At 38.7% G+C, this 19,641-nt stretch overlaps 1 protein-coding gene and 1 long non-coding RNA gene across 5 annotated transcripts in view; one reads left to right on the top strand and one right to left on the bottom strand.

The window, feature by feature from the left end:
• Window positions 1-19,641, bottom strand: part of LOC115942859 (uncharacterized) — a 230,713-nt gene that overhangs the window by 3,585 nt on the left and 207,487 nt on the right. For 2 of the 3 annotated variants that reach the window (XR_014139821.1, XR_014139822.1), the window contains exons 4-5: window positions 15,397-15,579; window positions 11,305-14,968 (exon numbers count right to left, since the gene is read on the bottom strand). This is a non-coding gene — a long non-coding RNA (uncharacterized LOC115942859). The other variant, XR_014139820.1, reaches the window with a different exon arrangement.
• Window positions 1-19,641, top strand: part of CYYR1 (cysteine and tyrosine rich 1) — a 183,347-nt gene that overhangs the window by 94,789 nt on the left and 68,917 nt on the right. Inside the window, exon 4 of one of the 2 annotated variants that reach the window (XM_006738963.3) lies at window positions 1,035-8,713. The exons of the other annotated variant lie outside the window; for it this stretch is intronic. Within the exon in view, the coding sequence (XP_006739026.1) occupies window positions 1,035-1,219 (185 nt within the window). The 3' untranslated portion in view covers window positions 1,220-8,713. Of the gene's footprint in view, window positions 1-1,034; window positions 8,714-19,641 lie in introns of those variants that run through there. 2 annotated transcript variants of the gene reach the window in all.

Genomic DNA, 19,641 nt, shown 5'->3' with positions numbered 1-19,641 from the left:
CCAGAATCATGATCTTGATGATAATTCAAATACTGGCAAATCATCAGAGGGGTTTCAGATGTTGCAGAATGATTGGTTCTTGAAGACATGGAATACTCAAGGGGTTATCTCTCTTCCAACCCTTGACATGGGACTGAGATCACTAAAAAATAGACCCCAATACATGGTCATAATGAAGTGTACTAAATGTGATTTAAAACACACTGACATATATTACAGTAAAAAAATAATTTAAGAAACATTTTCAAATAATATTTAGAAAACTAAGTTCTTCATTCCCATCCACAAATGTGCTTGCCCATCCTCGCTTTTTTTTCTTATTCCTATAATGGCTCCATGACCTTCTAAGTTGCTGGAGTCTAATAAACGGTGCCCAATACCTGGACGTCTTCTTTCACTCTCCACCTCTTTCTCTACCTACCTAGTCATCACCGAAGCACTCAGCTGCTCAAGGTCTCTTATGATTTTCCCTCCCAATGCCATGAGTCGTTTATAATCCTTCACATATGCTATTACATCATCTCTCCTTTTCTTCTGCTCACTTCAATCCATACTGCTGAGAAAATCACCCTCCCAAGCATATTCACTAGCATATTCAAAAAATCTTTGGTAACTGCACATCACACACTCCTTATGTGAAAGTCAAAGCCCACCATGATGATGATACCATCAGATTTCTCAACACTTCTTCCCATTTCCCCCTTCCATGTACTTTTTGCTTTCAACAAAAGTGCTCTCCTGCTTCTATGCTTTTGTTCAATCTGGAATTAGCGCCTAGTCTTTTCTTTATCTGCCCATTTAGCATCCTATTTCCAAGAAACTTTCCCTAAGCAACCAATTCTAAACATTTTGGCCAACGGTACCACTTTTTGTAGCACTCGCCCTTTCATACACATGTCCTCAAACCAATAAAACTAAGATTTTTGCAGGCAAAAATTATGCCCTGTCCCAAAGTACTCAGCCCAGTGGTTTAAACATAGTAGACACTCAAATATTTGCTAAATGCCTGATGCCCTTTACTTTTTCTTTTTCAGTGGCACCACCCCCCTATAGTTATGACCATGAGATGGAATACTGTGCCGACTTGCCACCTCCCTACTCCCCGACCCCACAGGCTTCAGCACAGCGCTCTCCACCCCCTCCTTACCCTGGAAATTCAAGAAAACAATCCTTCTCCCAGAACAGAATATGTGCCAATCAGAGATCTTGCCTGGAATAAAATGCCTCTACTCAGAAACAGGAAAGGATTGCTCTAAGGAATACTTTTTTGGGTCAAACAATATGTCAGGTGGAATATCCAGGCTAAGAAATACTGAGTTTTTACCCCTCTCTGAGCTGACCCCATCTGGAGTACTGTTTGGTTCAATGGTATCACATTTGAAGAGATGTACTGATCAATGCAGTCACATTCAGAGAAGAGTAATGAGACAGACAAAACATCTGAAAATCATATTGCTTAAGGAAACTACAATATTGATCCTGGAAAAGAGAAGAATGATGTAAGAGAGGAGAATAGCCTGGAGTACATAAGGAAACAACTATATTCTGTGTAGCTTTAAAAGTCAGAACTAGAATTATTCATTCTTTTGTTCATTAGTAAATACTGTTCAAGTGCATGAGAGCCTACTCTGTGCCTTTCACTGTTTAAAGCACTGGATGGAAGCTACAGAAACTTTGGTTTCTGGATAAGAACAAGGAACTTTGGTTTCAGGATAAGAAAGAGGAGTTGGAGCTTCCTTATTGACTAGATTGTTTTGTGAAGTTTCCTATTACCAAGACTTCAAACAGAATCTATCTGGTAGAGACATGTTCTAGAAAGGACAGCTAAATCAAATGGTAGATGGGTCCACTGGGACCCAAACATTCTGCTCATGGTTTAGTTAAGTGTGAAGTAAATTTCTATGCCTCCAAGAATGAAAACAATTAGAACAGTTTAATCTTATCTATTTAATTTGACAAGTTAAAACAGGATCAAAGGGACTCGACAGCTGCTTGAAGCCAAGAACTCTTCAGTGCTAGCTACTGCCATCTAAAAATCATCTGACTTTAGTGTTTTATTATGACAAAAGTTATTCCAACTGTGGGAAAAAAACACTGTATCAAGTTCTACAAACAACAGATACTTCATTTCAGATTAAAAGATTAGAAGCTGAATATTCCCATGGGATTTTACATCAGGGAGTAAAACTGTAGAACTTGACCGTGAAGATATATAACAGTTTATGAAAAGAAGAGAAAATGAAATTTGCATTCTGTTCTGTGGAATTCCATTCATATGTAGCTTAGACAGCTTTCTCTTCTGTAATATTTTGAAAATATATTCCCTTGAAAAAGTTATACAGTTAATAGAAAGGTTAAGATATTGACATCAAACTGTTGCCTTTTGCCAAAATCCAAATGTTATGAAGTGCCTACCTTCAAGTATAAAATTTTGGCTAAATAATTCTAATGTGCTGTATTTTGCTGCAAGTGACCTTAACATTTATATTTTTATGTGGGCCCTTTCATATATTTAAAATTTACATTGACAAAATATTGGGGGAGAGTGATGCCACCAAAATGATGACATACATCATTCCTGAATTTGCTCCCCCTTACGAGAACAACTAACAGCCATCCCAAAACAAGACGTCATTGAGAGAATCCTAGAACGCAGGACTGAAGCTGAAGAATACCCCCCACACAGACTTCAGAGACTGAGATAGACTGTATTAGAGGGGTAAGAGAAGTTACTGCATGTTGACTGTATTGCCTGTTCCCCAGGACAGTGCAGCACCATGGGGAGAGGTGTCTTCTGAGCCTCCACTTCCTCCAGTGGAAAAGAGAACCCAAGAGGGAACAACCAGCACTGCCCCCCCAGCATTGTGGGTCACTCGTGAGCACCCCTACTCTCATCCCATACCACTGGAATTGCAGGGCTCAGCCAATGGAAATATAACTATGACAGAGAATGAGGGAGGAGCTTACAACAACCAGCACATGGATGTTGGCAGACCAAGTTCATATTGGCAGTGCCCAAATAGTAATCTCAACCAGTGGCTTTGCTCATCTGTAGAACCAAGCTAGAAGTACACTCTGACTGGGGAACTTGGAGAGGTACAGATCTGCCTGATTCAGATCCTCAAACAAGATGTTTGCCAGTCCTATGGCCCAATTTGCTCATACGTAGGCAGGGTACTGAGTCACAGCCCCACACACTGTGGAGAGTGCCTTCAGCACCATCTGACCAGAAGGGCTAGAGACAACTCCTGGAAGCTGTGTGGCCCAGTGGCACTTGAGCTGAGAGAAGAGCAGACAGAGCCAGTAGTTTGCAGAGCCATTGGCCTAATTTGGCCAGGGAACTTAAGGCGTGGGTCTTCTTGAGTTAAGACAAAGAGCTTTACCAGTTTTACAGCTGCTTCTCCTATTGCACACAGAAAGGGAATCTAATTCATGGCCTTGCTCATGGCTAAATATAGCCTTCAGCTATCTGACCAGGGAACCTAACCAGAGCACAAGGGAAGCCATATAGTCCATCTAACAGCTACATACAGTGGCGCTTGAACAGTGAGCACAACTTCCTCCATCTGCAGAGCATCACCTAAGCAGGGAATTCAGTGGACACTCAGGCCTGATTTGAAGCCCCCAAACAGTGATCTCTATGTGCCCTGAACCTGGGCTGCTGTCCTGCCAAGAAGAGAAGCAGGGAACATAACTCCATCTACTACTGAATACAGACCCAGTCCCAACCATCTAGTAAGCCTGAGCAGAGAATAAGGCAACTGAGGACCCCATCCTACAGCCTCACTTGGATAGCGAACCAAGCCAGGAGTCATATCCAACTATTTTCATCCAGTGGTACAATACCCCATCCCTGTCCATCCAAGGCAAGTTGCCTTGACCAAAGCAGTCCATAATAGCAGGCCCTGCCTGCCCAAAGACATTACCAACAGACACACCCAGCAAAATAAAATGAGCTGACTAGTGAAGAACTATCTGTGCCAAAGCAAACCTATAAAGTCTGGAAGAAGAGATTAATTACTCAAATACTCAGATACCAATGCAAGAAATCAAGGATCACGAAAAATCAGGTAAATATGATGCCACCAAAGGAAACTAATAAAACTCCAAGAACTGACCCTAAAAAAAATGGAAACCTATAAACTATCAGACAAAGAATTCAGAACAAATCTCTTAAAGAAGTTTAGTGAACTTCGAGAGAACAGAGACAGAAAACTAACAAAATTAGGAAAACAATGCATGAACAGGAGAAGTTTGACAAGGAAATAGCAACCATCAAAAAAACAAAAACAGAAATCTCAGAGTTGAAAAATACAATAAATGAACTGAAGAATTCAATAGAGAGTTTCAAAAGTAGATTCAAACATGCAGAAAAAAAAAATCATCAACCTGAAGGATAGGACATTGGAAATTACCCAAGGAGAAAGAAAGATTAAAAATAGCAAAGAAAGCCTATGGAAATTATATGACAATGAAAAGGAACAATATGTGCATCACAGGACGTCCAGAAGGAAAAAAAGAGAAAGGGACAGAAAGCAATAATGGCTGAAAACTTCCTGAACCTGGGGAGAAAAATGGATATATAGATCCACATGGCCCAAAGGATCCCAAACAGTTTGAACCTAAGGACAGAGGGCTACACTGAGACACATTATAATTATATAGTCAAAAGTCAAAGACAAAATATTTTTTAATAGCACCAAGAGGAAAGAGAGAACTAACATACAAGGAACCCCCCATAAGACTATTGGATTTCTCAACAGAAACTCTTCAGGCCAGGAGAAAATGGGATGCCATATTCAAAACACTGAAAGAAAATAACTGTCAACCAAAACTGTATACCTGGAAAAGCTGTCCTTCAGAAATGAAGGAGAGATAAAGACTATCTGAACAAACAAAAGCTGAGGGGGTTAATTACAACCAGACCTACCTTACAAGAAACAAAACACAAAAAGGTAACATGAATCTCCCTGGCAATGAAAAATATATAGTCATAACTGGATTCTGCAATATGGTAATAGTGATACATCACTCACTCACAACTCTAGCTTAAAATTTTTTTAAAGGAATGTAGCAAAAATAACCATAAATACAATAATCTGTTATTAGTTACACCAGCTAAAAGAAATAAATTATAACTGCAATAATCTAAAATGTGAGGGGCAGAAGTAAAAGTATAAAGTATAAAAATTGTATTTATTTATAGGCTTAATATAGGTTTAAAATAGGGTGTTATGAGTTTAAGATATATTATGCATGCCTCATGGTAACCACAAGGGAAGATCTTGAGGTAATCACACAAAAGAACACAATAAATAAGTCAAAGCATACTGATACCAAAAAAATCGAAACATAAAAAAAGAAAGCAGGATAAGAAAGAAGGAACAACGGATCTACAAAGAAATGAGGAAAAAAAATTAACAAAATGGCAATAGTAAGCCCTTAACTATAAATAATTACATTAAATGTAAATGAATTACATTCTTCAATCAAAAGACATAGAATGGCTGAGTGTATTTCAAAAACAAGATCCAACAATATCAAACTAAAAGAGACCACTTTAGCCTTAAAGACACACATGGACTGAGAGTGAATATGAAGACAGAAAAAAGACATTTAAAGCAAATTGTGCCAAAAAAAAAAAAAAAAGCAGGGATAGCTATATTTATATCAGACAAAATAGACTTTGAAAATAGTAAAAAAAAAAAAAAAGAGTCAAAGAAGGTCATTATGTGATGATAAAAGTGTCAACACATCAAGAAGATATAACAATTATAAATACTTAAGTGCCCAAGATAGGAGCACCTAAATATATAAAGCAAAACTAACAGAGCTAAAAGGAGAAATAAACAGTATTTCAGTATCTGAGGACTTTATTACCCCACTCTCAACAATGGATTGATCATCTAGACAGAGAATCAATAAGGAAATAGGAGAACAGTGGATTTTAACAACACTATAAGACCAAATGGACCTAACAGAAGTATACAGAACATTCTAGCCAACAACAGCAGAATATACACTCTTCCCAAGAGCACATGAAACATTTTCTTGGACCGACCATATGTTAGGCCACTAAACAAGTCTTAGCAAATTCAGGAAGACTGAACTCCTACCAGGTATCTTCTCTGATCGCAATAGTGTGAAACTAGATGAAACTAGTGTGAAACAGGAGGAAAACCAGAAAATTCACAAACATATAGAAATTAACACTGCCCTCAACAACCAGTGGATCAAAGAAGAAATTAAAGGGGAAATAAAAAAGTTTATTGAGAAACAAAAATGGAAACACAACACACCAGAACTTCTGGGATGTAGCAAAAGCAGTCCTAAGAGAGTTCATAATAATAAATGCCTACAGTAAGAAGCAAGAAAGATCCCAAATAAACAACCTAACTCTATGCGTTAAGGAACTAGAAAAAGAAGAACAAATTAAACCCAAAGTTAGCAGAAGAAAATAATGAAGATTACAACAGAAATAGAGAAGAGAAAAATAATAGAAAAAAATAAACCAAACTAAGTGTTGGCTCTTTGAAAAGATAAAACTGACAAAACGCTAGCCAGACCAACTAAGGAAAAAAGAGAAAGGACCCAAATCAACACAATTACAAATAGAAAAGGAGACTTACAGCTGATACCACAGAAATTCAAAGGATCATAAGAGATTCTGCCGATGAGAATGTAAACTGGTGCAGCTACTGTGGAAAATAGTATGGAGAAATCTTTAAAAAATTAAAAATAGAACTACCAAATGACCTAGAAATTCCACTTCTGAGAATATATCCAAAGAAAATGAAAATACTACCTCAAAAAGATATCTTGTACCCCCATGTTCATAACAGCATTATTTACAATAGCCAAGACATGGAAACAATCTAAGTGTCCATCAATAGATGAATGGATAAGGAAGTTGTGGGGTGTGTGTGTGTGTGTGTGTTTACACAAAGGAATGTAATTCAGCCATTAAAAAATTAGGAAATCCTATTATTTGGGACAACAAGGATGGACCTTAAAAGTAATATGCTAAGGAAATAAGTTAGATTAAAAAAAAAAAGATAAATCCCATATGATCTCACTTATATGTAGAATCTTAAAGAAAACAACAACTCATAGATAAGGAGATCAGACTTATGGTTTCCAGAGGTGGGGGGTGGGAGGATTGGGAATTAGAGGAAGGTGGTCAAAAGTTACAAACTTCCAGTTATAAGATAAATAAGCACTAGGGATGTAATGTACAACATAAGGACTAGAGCTAACACTGCTATATGATATATAGGAAAAGTGTTAAGAGAGTAAATCCTAAGAGTTCTCATCATAAGAACATTTTTTTCTTTTATTCTTCTTTACTTGCATTTTATTGTATCTATATGAGAAGATGGATGTTAGCTAAACCTACAATAATAATCATTTTACAACATATGTAAATCAAACCATCATGCTGTATGCCTTAAAGTTATACAGTGATGCATGTCAGTTATTTCTCAATAAAACTGAACAAAACAAAACCGTGTATCACTTCTATTCACCAAAAGAACACTGTGATGAACACAACTTGCTAGTAGCTGGTTAGAAAGATCTTTTTAAAAAAAAAAAAAGATTTTATTTATTTATTCATGAGAGACAGAGAGAGAGGCAGAGAAGCAGATGCCCTGCGGAGCAGGAAGCCCGATGTGGGACTCTATCCCAGGACTCTGGGATCATGACACGAGCTGAAGGCAGACACTTAACCTACTGAGCCACCCAGGAACCCTAGAAAGATCTTCATTACAAGTCTGCTTAAACACTGCACTGCATGCATAAAAAAATACTGGGAAGAGATGTTCAAATTTTTATGTCACTTTGCAATGAAATCTAAAATGTTTAATGTAACATCATCATCATAATTCAGTGAAGTCCCAAAATGATGCTAAGAATTTTGCTGAATAAAATAATGAAAATAAATGTCTTAAGGTATAAAATTATAGTTCCTGTCCTTATAGTTAGGAAACTTAGTAGTTCACATAAGTAGCATATTTTCTTTCAAATACATTGATCTGACTGAAATGAGGTCTATCTGTCAGTGAGATCTAAAAGCTAGATTTGTTTTGAATGACTTGCTTGATTTGTAGGCGCTGATGATTTTCTGACTTATAAGGACACAAAGAATTCGAGAGTTCCAGCCTATTCTAGGGACTGGAATTTTAGCAGTACATATGCTTTCTCTCTCTTCTGCAAGTGTGATCAGATCCAATTACACGGCAGCTCTGCAACTCAAATTGTGGGGGTCTCCGTGACATTCACAATGTTGGTTGCAAATGAGCCATAAATTCCTTAAGAAAAATGGAGAGGAAAAGACCAGCGCAAATTGAATTCTCATCATCTTTGCCGTCAATAAACATTTACTGCATACCTCCTATGTTCTGCAAACATTACCCACATAGGGAGCCATCTGAGTCCACACCATTGTTTTATGGCTTCCCTTAAGGCACAGCATAGACCCAAAGACCTACAAGCAATGACTATTTTTACTATTTATGTTTAGTGTCAGAAGAGCATAAATGTGCACATTATCCATATAGACTTTTGGAGTTCACTGATATTTTCCTAGATGATACACATTGAAGGAAAATACTATATAATGTGAAAGCTTTGAATTATGGTTATTTAAAAACTAATGTGTGTTCTGTGGCCAGAGTGTTTACAATAAACAATAAAATGAAATAACTCACCATAACGGGTTATATTTTAATTGTCTTGTGCCCATTTTGTTTCACCCTTCATTTCTGCTGATTTAGCCTCATTCTTTTGTACAGAAACACAGGACTGAAGCCAAATAGACTTTATTTTGAATCCTGTCTCCTGCCTGTATGATGGGAGACAGGCCACTTTGTCTCTATGAAATTTAACTTTCTGCTCTGGAAAATGTAAATAATATAATGAGGTTCATCAGGTTTTGTGAAAATTGGATGAATACATGCAAAATTCTAAGTATACTGCCTGACACATAGGAAATGTTCTATAAATATTAGCCAAAAATAAATTAACGAAAGAATACCATAAGGATGACAGCCTCTGGAATTATGCTATCCCACACGTTAGCCACCAACTACATATGGTTATTTGAATTTAAATAAATTGAAATTAAATTAGATGAAAAATCCACTTCTTTTGTCTCACTAACTGCATTCCAAATGCTGCATCAATAGCCTCAAGTAACTAGCAGCTAGCTCACTGGGCAGTGCTTCTCTAGAAAAATCTATGCAATGAGGTAGCAGGAAGGGGGTAAAGAAGCAGCACTACAGTCATCTGGTCCAGGAGAAACTGTGCACTTTGTCATTAATTGTGACGTCTTCCACAAATAGATGCCATGGCTGTGGAAGTAAGACTGTGATCTACAATGAGAAGCCCACTCAGTCTCTTCTCAGGGCCAGAAGCAGGGAAGCTATTGCAAGAGCTGAAGGGCTAAATCTAGAAGAGGGACTCTGGACCTGGCCCAGGAGCTGGTCAGACAGCTCACAGGCTACTCCATTCTGCTGAGCTGCCCTTCTCAGCTCTAGAAGCCACTCTACGAGCACCCAGGGCCAAACATATCTTCCTAGGGTGCAGCACTGAGGTGTGCTCTTCCATTATTTCATAATCTTGTTCCTGACACCAAACGAAAGCAGCACTTACCATTCACCCATTCTACTTTCAACCTATCCTTGTTTAGCCAAACCCATTTCACTAACTTTTGGCTCTAAGTGAGGGAGACTCCAGGATGCATCAGACTATGTGGATCTCCATCAAAAGTGGAGATCTGGGTGCTATTGCTTTATTTGTAACTTAATTAAAACAACCTAACATCAGACTACCCAAGTCACATGATCATCTTCCTAATCACCATGGAAGTTGCTAAGGACTTCCAGATCCTCAGTCAGAATGTAGTTGAAATGTGGAATTTTAATTTTCTAATTATAGGCCCAAGCTGCCAGAGGGGGGATAGCTGAACTTGTAAGTTCAATGCTCTTCTGCTACAATCCCACTGTGTGGTATGATTCATTTCAAACTGTGTCAGGACCTCCAGAAAAGAAAGCACCACAACGAGCTTTAAAAAAGATCTCCAGGTGATTCTGATTTCCATCCTAAGCCTTATCCCACCCTTGCCACCTAGGAACGTTAAGGCAGAGGAAGGATCAAAGGCTTCAGAGTAAGAGAGACTTTGTTTCTCTTTCATCTCTGTCACCTTCTAGCTATGTGCTCTACACCAAGTAACTTGGTTGCCATAACCTCAGTTTTATCCAAAATATGTGAATAACACCACCCCTGCCAGGTTGTTGCAATGATTATAAACAGTATACTGAAAACGTCTGTCATAAAGATTCTATCTGGGTTGGTGACTCAGACAGACACAAATATATATACCTATTCTCTTTCCAATTTTTGTACTCCCACTTCCGAGCCTTACCACTTCTATAAGCAGATAAATACCATTGCTGTGTAGCAAATTAGTTTAGCACTTAGCCGCTTGAAACAACACCATTAACGATCTCAGTTTCTCTAGGCCTGGAACCTGGGTGTGGCTTAGCTGAGTCCTCTGGCTCAGGGACTCCCTTTGGAGTCATCTCAGTGTGCATCTGAGGGTCTGCCTCCAAGCTCATTCACACACATGGAGGATTCTGTTGACACGATTCTATGCCTTATAGGCTTTTGGACTAAGGGCCTCATTTACTCACTGGCTATTTGCCAGAGACCACCTGCTACTTGAAATATGTCAGCTTGCTTCCCCAGTACAAGCAAGCAACGATAGCTATAAAGTGAGAGAACATGCTAGCAAAATATAGTGCCAGCAAGAGGGGAGTCACAGACTTAAAACCCAATCTTGGAAGTGACATCCTATCACTTTTGCCACTTTCAGTTCCTTAGAATCAGGTCACTAGGTCAAGGCTGAACAAAAAGAGGAGGAGATTACATGAGGGCACAAATACCAGGAAGCAAGAGCATTAGCTATCTTAGTAGTCAGCCTACCATGGCAGGGATATTTCATCTCATTCTCTGTAAGTCCATTATTTGGAGTTTAGGCAATCTTCCCTCTAACAGGAATATACCAGCTCAACAGCTGAAAGAATCGCAGGGCCAAGCTTGGCTGTGACCAAATTGCTTTTAGTGAACTGACAGGGGTAGGACAGAGCCAGCGACAATCATGGGGCCATGCCACCTGGGGGAGTGCCGCTCAGGAATACCGAATGGAGACGCACCACATTTGTGTTTCTCCTGAGCTTCATTTACGAGCTGCACTAAAGCACATCGCATTTTGGCACAGAATGAAGTAAACCACACACCACATACCTTATAAACAAGTCTTAACGTGGCCCCAGTTCGAACCTTTGTTTCAACTTCATTCCAAGATATTTCATCTCCATCAAGAAAAGAATTCCGAGACCAGTTTCCAGATGAGTGTTCAGCAGATCGAGTTGCCACCTAACCTAATCTTGAATACCTTCACTAAAAATGGAAAACAAATCTAAGGGAATGTTTGGAACTGCAGAAACATGTGCTGGGAATTTTGCCTTCTCTGGATGCCTTAAGGAATAAATGGTTTTAAAAAATTGTTCGGTGAGACGCTTTGATTCCCGTTTTGGCTCTGCTTCGCCTCTTCCAACCCAGCTCTGAGCAGCTTTTCAGTGTGTGCTGCCTGACACATCTTAGTGTGAGAGGAGGCAGGGAAATCATTTTCTGAATCACATTTGGATGTAGGCAATAAGCAAATAAGAGATCTCATCTTGTTTCCATGACCTGAAGGATGGATAGAACCAAATGATCCAACGTTCCCATTTTTTGTATCTTATTGTTAAGTTAGTGTCTTCATTATCACACATCTTGTGTATTATTTTCTCTGTTGACTGGGAAGAACTTGAAGGCACTTCAGAAGAATTAAATAGTTGAAAGTCCAGTTCCTTCTGCTTTGTCTGTGAAAATGCAGCGAGAGACCCACTCCCTGGGTCTCTCACCACCACCTGAACACACAAGACAAACTTTCTTCTTCAAAACCTCTTTGACTTCTTCTGCGGAACTTCTGCTCATCTTTCCAGACGTAGCTAAAGGGTTTATACTCTAAGAGGTGTGGTTATTTCTCCAGTCAGAATTCATGGATTCTCACCTCTGCCCCTGTTGGTACCTATTTTGTACCCTTCTTATATACCTTGTCACAGATTTGTTAAATGTGTTTTTAAGAATTAGAGGAAGAAAGTTTAGAGTGAGCAGCATATTCTCTGTGGTGGTCCATAATCCAAGATAGGGGTCAGAGAACTGGATAAAAGGCTACAGTTTCATAGTTTTTAACTGATGATATATGTCCATCCAGATATAGCTGGATTGTGTTCTTAAGCATAGTATTAATACATGTCCACTTAAGTAAATGAACATGCTCATCTTGACTGACTCAGTGAAACAAGACAACATGCCAGTTTGGAAGTGGTGCTCTTATAATTCTTCAGATTAAAATCAAGCTCATTTTTTTTTTTACCAATAACCAATGATTTAGCATTTATTATGTGCCAGACTCTGTTCTTTTTTATTTAAATTCAATTAGCCAACTTATAGTATATCATTAGTTTCAGGTCTAGTGTTCAATAATTTATCAGTTTCATATAACACCCAGTGCTCATCATATCATGTGCCCACCTTAATGCCGATTGCCCAGCTACCCACTACCCATCTCCCCCTAGCCACCTCCCCTCCAGCAACCCTCAGTTTGTTCCCTACAATTATGAGTCTCTCATAGTTTTTCTCCCTCTGCAATGACTTCCCATTCTGTTTTCCCTCCCTTCCCCTACTGTCCTCTGCCCTGTTTCTTATACTCTACATATGAGTGAAGCCCATATAATTACTGTCTTCTCTGGCTGACTTATTTCCCTCAGCATAATACCCTCCAGTTCCATCCACATTGATGTAAATGGTAAGTATTCATCCTTTCTGATGGCTGAGTAATATTCCATTGTATATATATACCACATCTTCTTTATCCATTCATCTGTCGATGGACATCTCAGCTCTTTCCCCAGTTTGGCTCTTGTGGACATTGCAGCTATGAACATTGGGGTGCAGGTGCTCCTTCGGATCACTACATTTGTATCTTTGGGACAAATACCTAGTAGTGCAATTGGTGGGCACAGGGTAGCTCTATTTTTAACTTCTTAAGGAACTTCCATACTGTTTTCCAGAGTAGCTGTACCAGCTTGCATTCCCACCAACAGTGTAAAAGGGTTCCCTTTTCTCCGCATTTTCACCAACATTTGTTATTTCCTGTCTTGTTAATTTTAGCCATTCTGACTGCTGTGAGGTGGTATCTCATTGTGGTTATTATTTGTATTTCCCTGATGACAAGTGATGTGGAGCATTGTTTCATGTCTGCTGACCATTTGTATGTCTTCTTTGGAGAAATGTCTGTTCATATCTTCTGCCCACTTCTTGACTGGATTGTTTGTTTTCTGGGTGTTGAGTTTGATAAGTTCTTTATAGATCTTGGATACTAGCCCATAATCTGATATGTCATTTGCAAATATCTTCTCCTATTCTGTAGGTTGCCTTTTAGTTTTGTTGACTGTTTCCTTTGCTGTGCAGAAGCTTTTTATCTTAATGAAGTCCCAATAGTTCATTTTGCTTTTGTTTCCCTTGCTTTGGAGACATGTTTAGCAAGAAGTTGCTGAGGCCAAGGTTGAAGAGGTTGCTGTCTGTGTTCTCCTCTAGGATTTTGATGGATTCCTGTCTCACATTTAGGTCTTTCATCCACTTTGAGTTTATTTTTATGTATGGTGTAAAAAAAAGTGGTCCAGTTTCATTCTTCTGCATGTGGCTGTCCAATTTTCCTAGCACCATTTATTGAAGAAACTGTCCTTTTTCCATTGGGAGACTATCTTTCTTCCCTGCATTGTCAAAGATTAGTTGACCATGGAGTTGAGAGTCCATTTCTGGGTTCTCTATTCTGTTCCATTGATCTATGTGTCTGTTTTTGTGCTAGTACCATACTGCCTTGATGATGACAGCTTTGTAATAGAGCTGGAAGTCCGGAATTGTGATGCCACCAGCTTTGGTTTTCTTTTTTTCAACATTCCTTGGCTATTCAGGGTCTTCTCTGTTTCCATACAAATTTTAGGATTATTTGTTCCATCTCTGTGAAAAATGTTGATGGTATTTTGATAGGGATTACACTGAATGTGTAGATGCTCTGGGTAGCATAGACATTTTAACAATATTTATTCTTCCAATCCATGAGCATGGAATGTTTTTCCATTTCTTTGTGTCTTCCTCAATTTCTTTCTTAAGTGTTCTGTTTTGGAGTTTTTGGAGTACAGATCCTTTACTTCTTTGGTTAGGTTTTTTCCTAGGTATTGTATGGTTTTTGGTGCGGTTGTAAATGGGATCGATTCCTTAATTTCTCTTTCTTCTGTCTCATTGTTAGTGTATAGAAATGCAACTGATTTCTGTGCATTGATTTTGCGTCGTGCCATGTTGCTGAATTCCTGTATGAGTTCTAGCAATTTTGGGGTGGAGTCTTTTGGGTTTTCCACATAAATTATCATGTCATCTGTGAAGAGTGAAAGTTTGACTTCTTCTTCCAATTTGAGTGCTTTTTATTTCTTTTTGTTGTCTGATTGCTGAAGCTAGGACTTCTAGTACTATGTTGAACAACAGTGGTGAGAGTGGGCATCCCTGTCATGTTCTTGACCTTAGGGGAAAAGCTCTCAGTTTTTCCCCATTGAGAATGATATTCACTGTGGGCTTTTATGATATTGAGGTATGTTTCCTCTATCCCTACACAGTGGAGAGTTTTAATCAAGAAAGGATGCTAATACCAACCAAATATCAGAAAAGAATTGCCTCATAAATCACCTTTCCCATAGAATAGATTACAATGTAATTTAGACTTCAGAAGCAGTATCCAAAGGATTCACTAAAGGCATTTTTACTAAAATAAGATGTCACAGTTTTCACAGTGCCATTTCTTTGGGGTCTGTAAAAAAAAAAAAACAAAACAAAACACTGAATATTCAGAAATGAAGCAAGAAGAAAACGGCTGGAAATAGGGTTTAAAATAAAATGGCTACCAACTTTTGTGCTTTTATTATTTGATATGTATAGAGAGCAACAGTGCATTTATCCAAGTTCTGAAAAGGAGTAATACAACTATAAAAAGATTCTAAATGAAATGATCCTTAGAAATCTATTACCTTACATCATCATATTTTTTTTTTTGGTACTAGGCACTGTTCTAAGCACTTTACACTTAATTACATTGAATCTTCCAATCCCAGGGTATACATATTATTAGTCCCATTTTGCAGATCTAGAGACTGCAAATGTATCACTTTATAGTCTTAACAAATTTTTTTCCAGTGAGAATAAATTGCTAATGATGCAAAGAAATATCTGCATATTTACTCTTTGCTTGTAAGGGCTACCCATGGTGATCCTGTGGCTGGTCACAGAAGCTGCCTTTCCATGGCTGGAGTTCCAAGTGGATGATTATACATGTTTGAACAATCTTAATGACTCATATTCTTCTCTTTGGGCTTCTGTTGCAATTCCTCACTTAGTCTTCTTCAGTTCCAGTTATTATGTACACTGTGAATGAAATGGAGAGTGAAAGGACTCTTTTATCTCTGATACAGCACCTGGTCCCAGCAGACACCTTCACCCAATTATCTCCCAGGGCATGATTTTCACTAATACAGAAACCACTCTGAATTTTCTGTGAATGCTCTATATTTCCTTTTGACCAGGACAAAGGGATGAGTCAATATTTATAAAAAAGAGATAAAAGAAGGGGACATATGCAAAATGATGTAAACTTTTAACAAATAATTTTGAAGGGACAGTCAGGAATGTTGGTAGCACGAATGAAAACTATAAAAATTGGTATCTACTTTGTTCATATCTCAATATTCCTACGGAACTGGTTGTGAGCTTTCTGTTATACATTTAAAAGAAAACTCAAGATCTCTGCAGAATTTTAAAAGAAAAAAATACATATAAACAATAAAATATTAAACTAGACAATAACAATATGGTAGGATAGTTAGGGAAAATGTTTAAATAAGAAAAAGGCAGGTCTAGTCTTCTAGATAATTCTGCATAAACAGCAAAGTCTTACAGTAATCCAGGAATAAAGTCGTTTTGCCCATCATGAAGCTATATATGAATGAATGTCAAAATTAAAATATTTATGAGGTTTGTGTTTCTCCAGGCCACAGCAATCTAGTAAATGGTACCTCCCATCCTGGGCCTCATCTGCTACTGTAGGACTTCCAGACTCCTACAAAGAAAGAGGATTCCCCAGAGACTATTTCTAGGTACTCCTATCAGGTTGCATCTTCCAGTTTCTTTCTCTCCAACTCCCCTTGACTGATGTTATTGACTAGCCATATGCCAACCACTAGATTGCATGAAGGTCATTTGGCACTGCCATGCTGCTAAGGACCACCATTAAGATGGTTTGGTGTGCCCAGCCACCAGTACTGTTGTTACTGCAGGAAATTCTGGGTATTGCAGTAGCAGAGCAGAGCTATCCTGGAGAATGACTGGGGTGCTGTGTCCGCCTCTGGCTGTTGTTAAAACCTACTGGCCACAGATGCCAATAGAGTTAGGACAAACACACACCTTGAGGCCTGGGCCACTGAAAGGGTAGAGTCTCCAATATGCCAGAGCTTCCTATGTTCTCTCTATCCCTTAACAAATGAAGAAAATGTTGCACTTTGAGCTAACTGGGGAAACTGCTCTTCTTCTGAAGATGCTAAGCTCAAAGAAGCAATAGTGCATGTTCCCAAGATCTCAGGGGCTATCTTGTGAAAATATTGCTTTCATTTTTGACCTAACATCCTCTTCTCTCCCTTAAACTTAGACATAGGTCTACAAGGAAAGAGCTTTAGGACAAATTCTAGTGATAGACATTGTGCTCTTATTCAAAAAAAAAAAAAATCCACTCTTCTCTGAAAACTGGGACATTTTATGGGAACATAATTCTGCCCCTTTCCTCCCTGAGGATGAACCTTGCCCAGGAGACTTCATCATTTCTCATACAAATAAAATCTCAGTGAATCTGCTCCAGATGTCTACTCAGTCTTTTGGACATGCTGGGAGTGAACAGTTGACATTCAATGTGGGCAACTGCCTTGTGCACTACAAACAAAATAAATGGTTTCAATGACTAGCCCATGTCTCCCAGTAAAGAATAAATAGCTATAAAGTAGAACTTAACTGAAACTAGTGTTTGGTCAAATTCAAATGGAGAGAGAAAATAATTTTATCAAACTATTTAGATGAAGTCATTATTTCATTTTTTAATGTGATTTGACTATCATTTTGGCAATCTGTAGACAAGTGCTTAAGGACAGGATAGTAGAAACCAAAATAATGGCCAAATGTTTATTCATTATATAACAACTTTTGAGCAAATATATGGCATGATATAAGATACCTGAAGTGTTGCATGAACAAAATGCTGAAGAGAAATAAAAGTCCTCTTTGTGTTAAGCCTTTCTGTACCACATACCTCACATCTTGTCCTTCCAGATCAAATCTCCATCCCTCTTCCCTGTATCGCTTCCCAGGGAGCCTACATTGCATGGACTACATCAATGAGTTCCCTTATCTACTGGGTTTCTGGTTGAGTTTGGTCAACAGGGAGATCCCTCAGGAGATCAGAAGGAAAACAAAGAATAAGATAGGGTATTTACTTGGGGTATTTATTTGGTCTATGACTCTCAAACAAAAGTCTCAATTCCCACGGGGTATCTTTACCAAGCAGCTGTTTCTGCTGGCTCCCTCCTCTTCCGCATTCAGGTCCAGGGCTGGTAACATTCCCCACTGACACTAGCCCGGGGATACTTCACCATGCCTTGTAGTTTCCCTAAACTCTACCTACACATTTCATTAAACTCTTTTCCAATTACCCAGTTTGAGTGTGTCATTTGTTTCTTGCCCTGATTGAAACACTCACTCTTTTTTCTTTTAAAGATGTACTTATTCATTTGAGAGAGAGAGAGCGTGCATGAGTGCAAGTGGGGGAAGGGCAGAGGGAGAGGGAGAGAGAGAGAAGCAGACTCCCCACTGAGCACAGAGCCCAACTCAGGGCTCTGTCTAATGACCCTGAGATCATGACCCCAGCTGAAATCAAGAGTCAGACACCCAACCAACTGAGCGACCCAGGTACCCCTGAAATGCTCATTCTTAAAAAAAAATGTATCTGAATATGAATCATTTAATATATTAAATAGACCAGAGTCTCTTTTTGACTGCTCTGGATTTCATTACCTATTTATTTGAGAAAGCAGGCAGGAGACCTGTATTCTAGTCCCAGCTCTACCAGTATAACCAGCTTCAGGACAGTGAAGAATTCCCCAGGGCCACTGTTTTCTTAAAAACAAATTAAAGGTGTTAGACTAAATGATCTTTAAGATCATTTCTAGCTCTATGATCGTATGAGGGACTAATAAATTGCTTTGTGGCAGCTTTCAAGAATGAACAAGCCAACAGAAACAATTCAATAGACTCAGAGCTATAAGACACCATAGGAATATTTTTATGTAACATCCTTATTTCTTAGGTGAGGCAACAGACACAGAAGAGAGAGGAGACTTTTTCAAAGTCACTGGTGATAAGCATACTTCTTAGGGGCAACCAGCAGAACCTTGAAGTCCTTGCTTTTATTCACTGCACTGTGTCACTTCTCTCCACACTTGTTGGTTTGGGCTGTTATTGCCACACTCTTCCCTGCTCTTTCACATACTGATGCCCCATGTTTCTCATTTTCAGATCTCGGTTGAAATACCAAATAATAAGACTTCCCTAACAACGTGATCTGAGGAAGTCTCCAGTGACCCCTTAGCATTGCTCTGCATCACAATTTCCTGTGTTGCCTTCACAGCATTTATCCCAAGATGTAATCAAATACTGTTTACTTGTTTCTGTTCTGTCCCCTTTCTCCACTAGACCTTAAGCTCCCTGAAACCAGCAGCATGTCTCTATATTTAATGCATAGTTTAATGCATAACTCTATACCCAACACCCAGTAAAATGTCTGGGGCAATACAGGCAGTCAGTAAAAGTATATGTTGAATTCATTAGTGAATGTTTTACAGAACTACAAACTAGGGTATAGGATGTAGTTGTCCAAATGCCATAATAAAAGTTAGATTTAAGCCCAAAGCTCTTAAATTCAAAGTGATCATCTCAAGAAAATATCTTCCTCCCTCTCTGCTCCTTTTCTATACAGCCCTCCCTAATGGGCATGATTCACCATGAGAAGTGGTACCACCACCCTACCACCAAGAACCAGGGAGTCCTTGGAACAATGTGGTAGCATTTTGGGTGACACTATCTCTAAAGAGATGCTCCTGGCATTTAGTACAGCACAAATGGCAATCATGTAAAACAAAGAATTGCCCTGCTCCCAAATGTTGCAGGAGCCAAAATTTTCTCCAAGATTTTCCTTCCTCAGGTACTCAGAGTCACCCAAAAGATACAAATCCATGATGACATGAAGTTATCATTAATTTTGAATGTTTCCGATAGTTAATGACCCTAACACACGCCATCGGCAATGAAGTGCTCAGCTGACTGGCTGGTCTGAGGAACAAAGGAGTATTAATAAATGTTCTGCCTCTATTCTCTTCTCCTAACTCCAGA

This window comes from Leptonychotes weddellii, chromosome 1 (assembly GCF_054177405.1).
Source record: "Leptonychotes weddellii isolate Sample4059 chromosome 1, ASM5417740v2, whole genome shotgun sequence".
NCBI classification, from domain to species: domain Eukaryota; kingdom Metazoa; phylum Chordata; class Mammalia; order Carnivora; family Phocidae; genus Leptonychotes; species Leptonychotes weddellii.
Note: the sequence above shows the minus strand (reverse complement) of the source record. Positions and strands in the feature narration are given on the sequence as shown.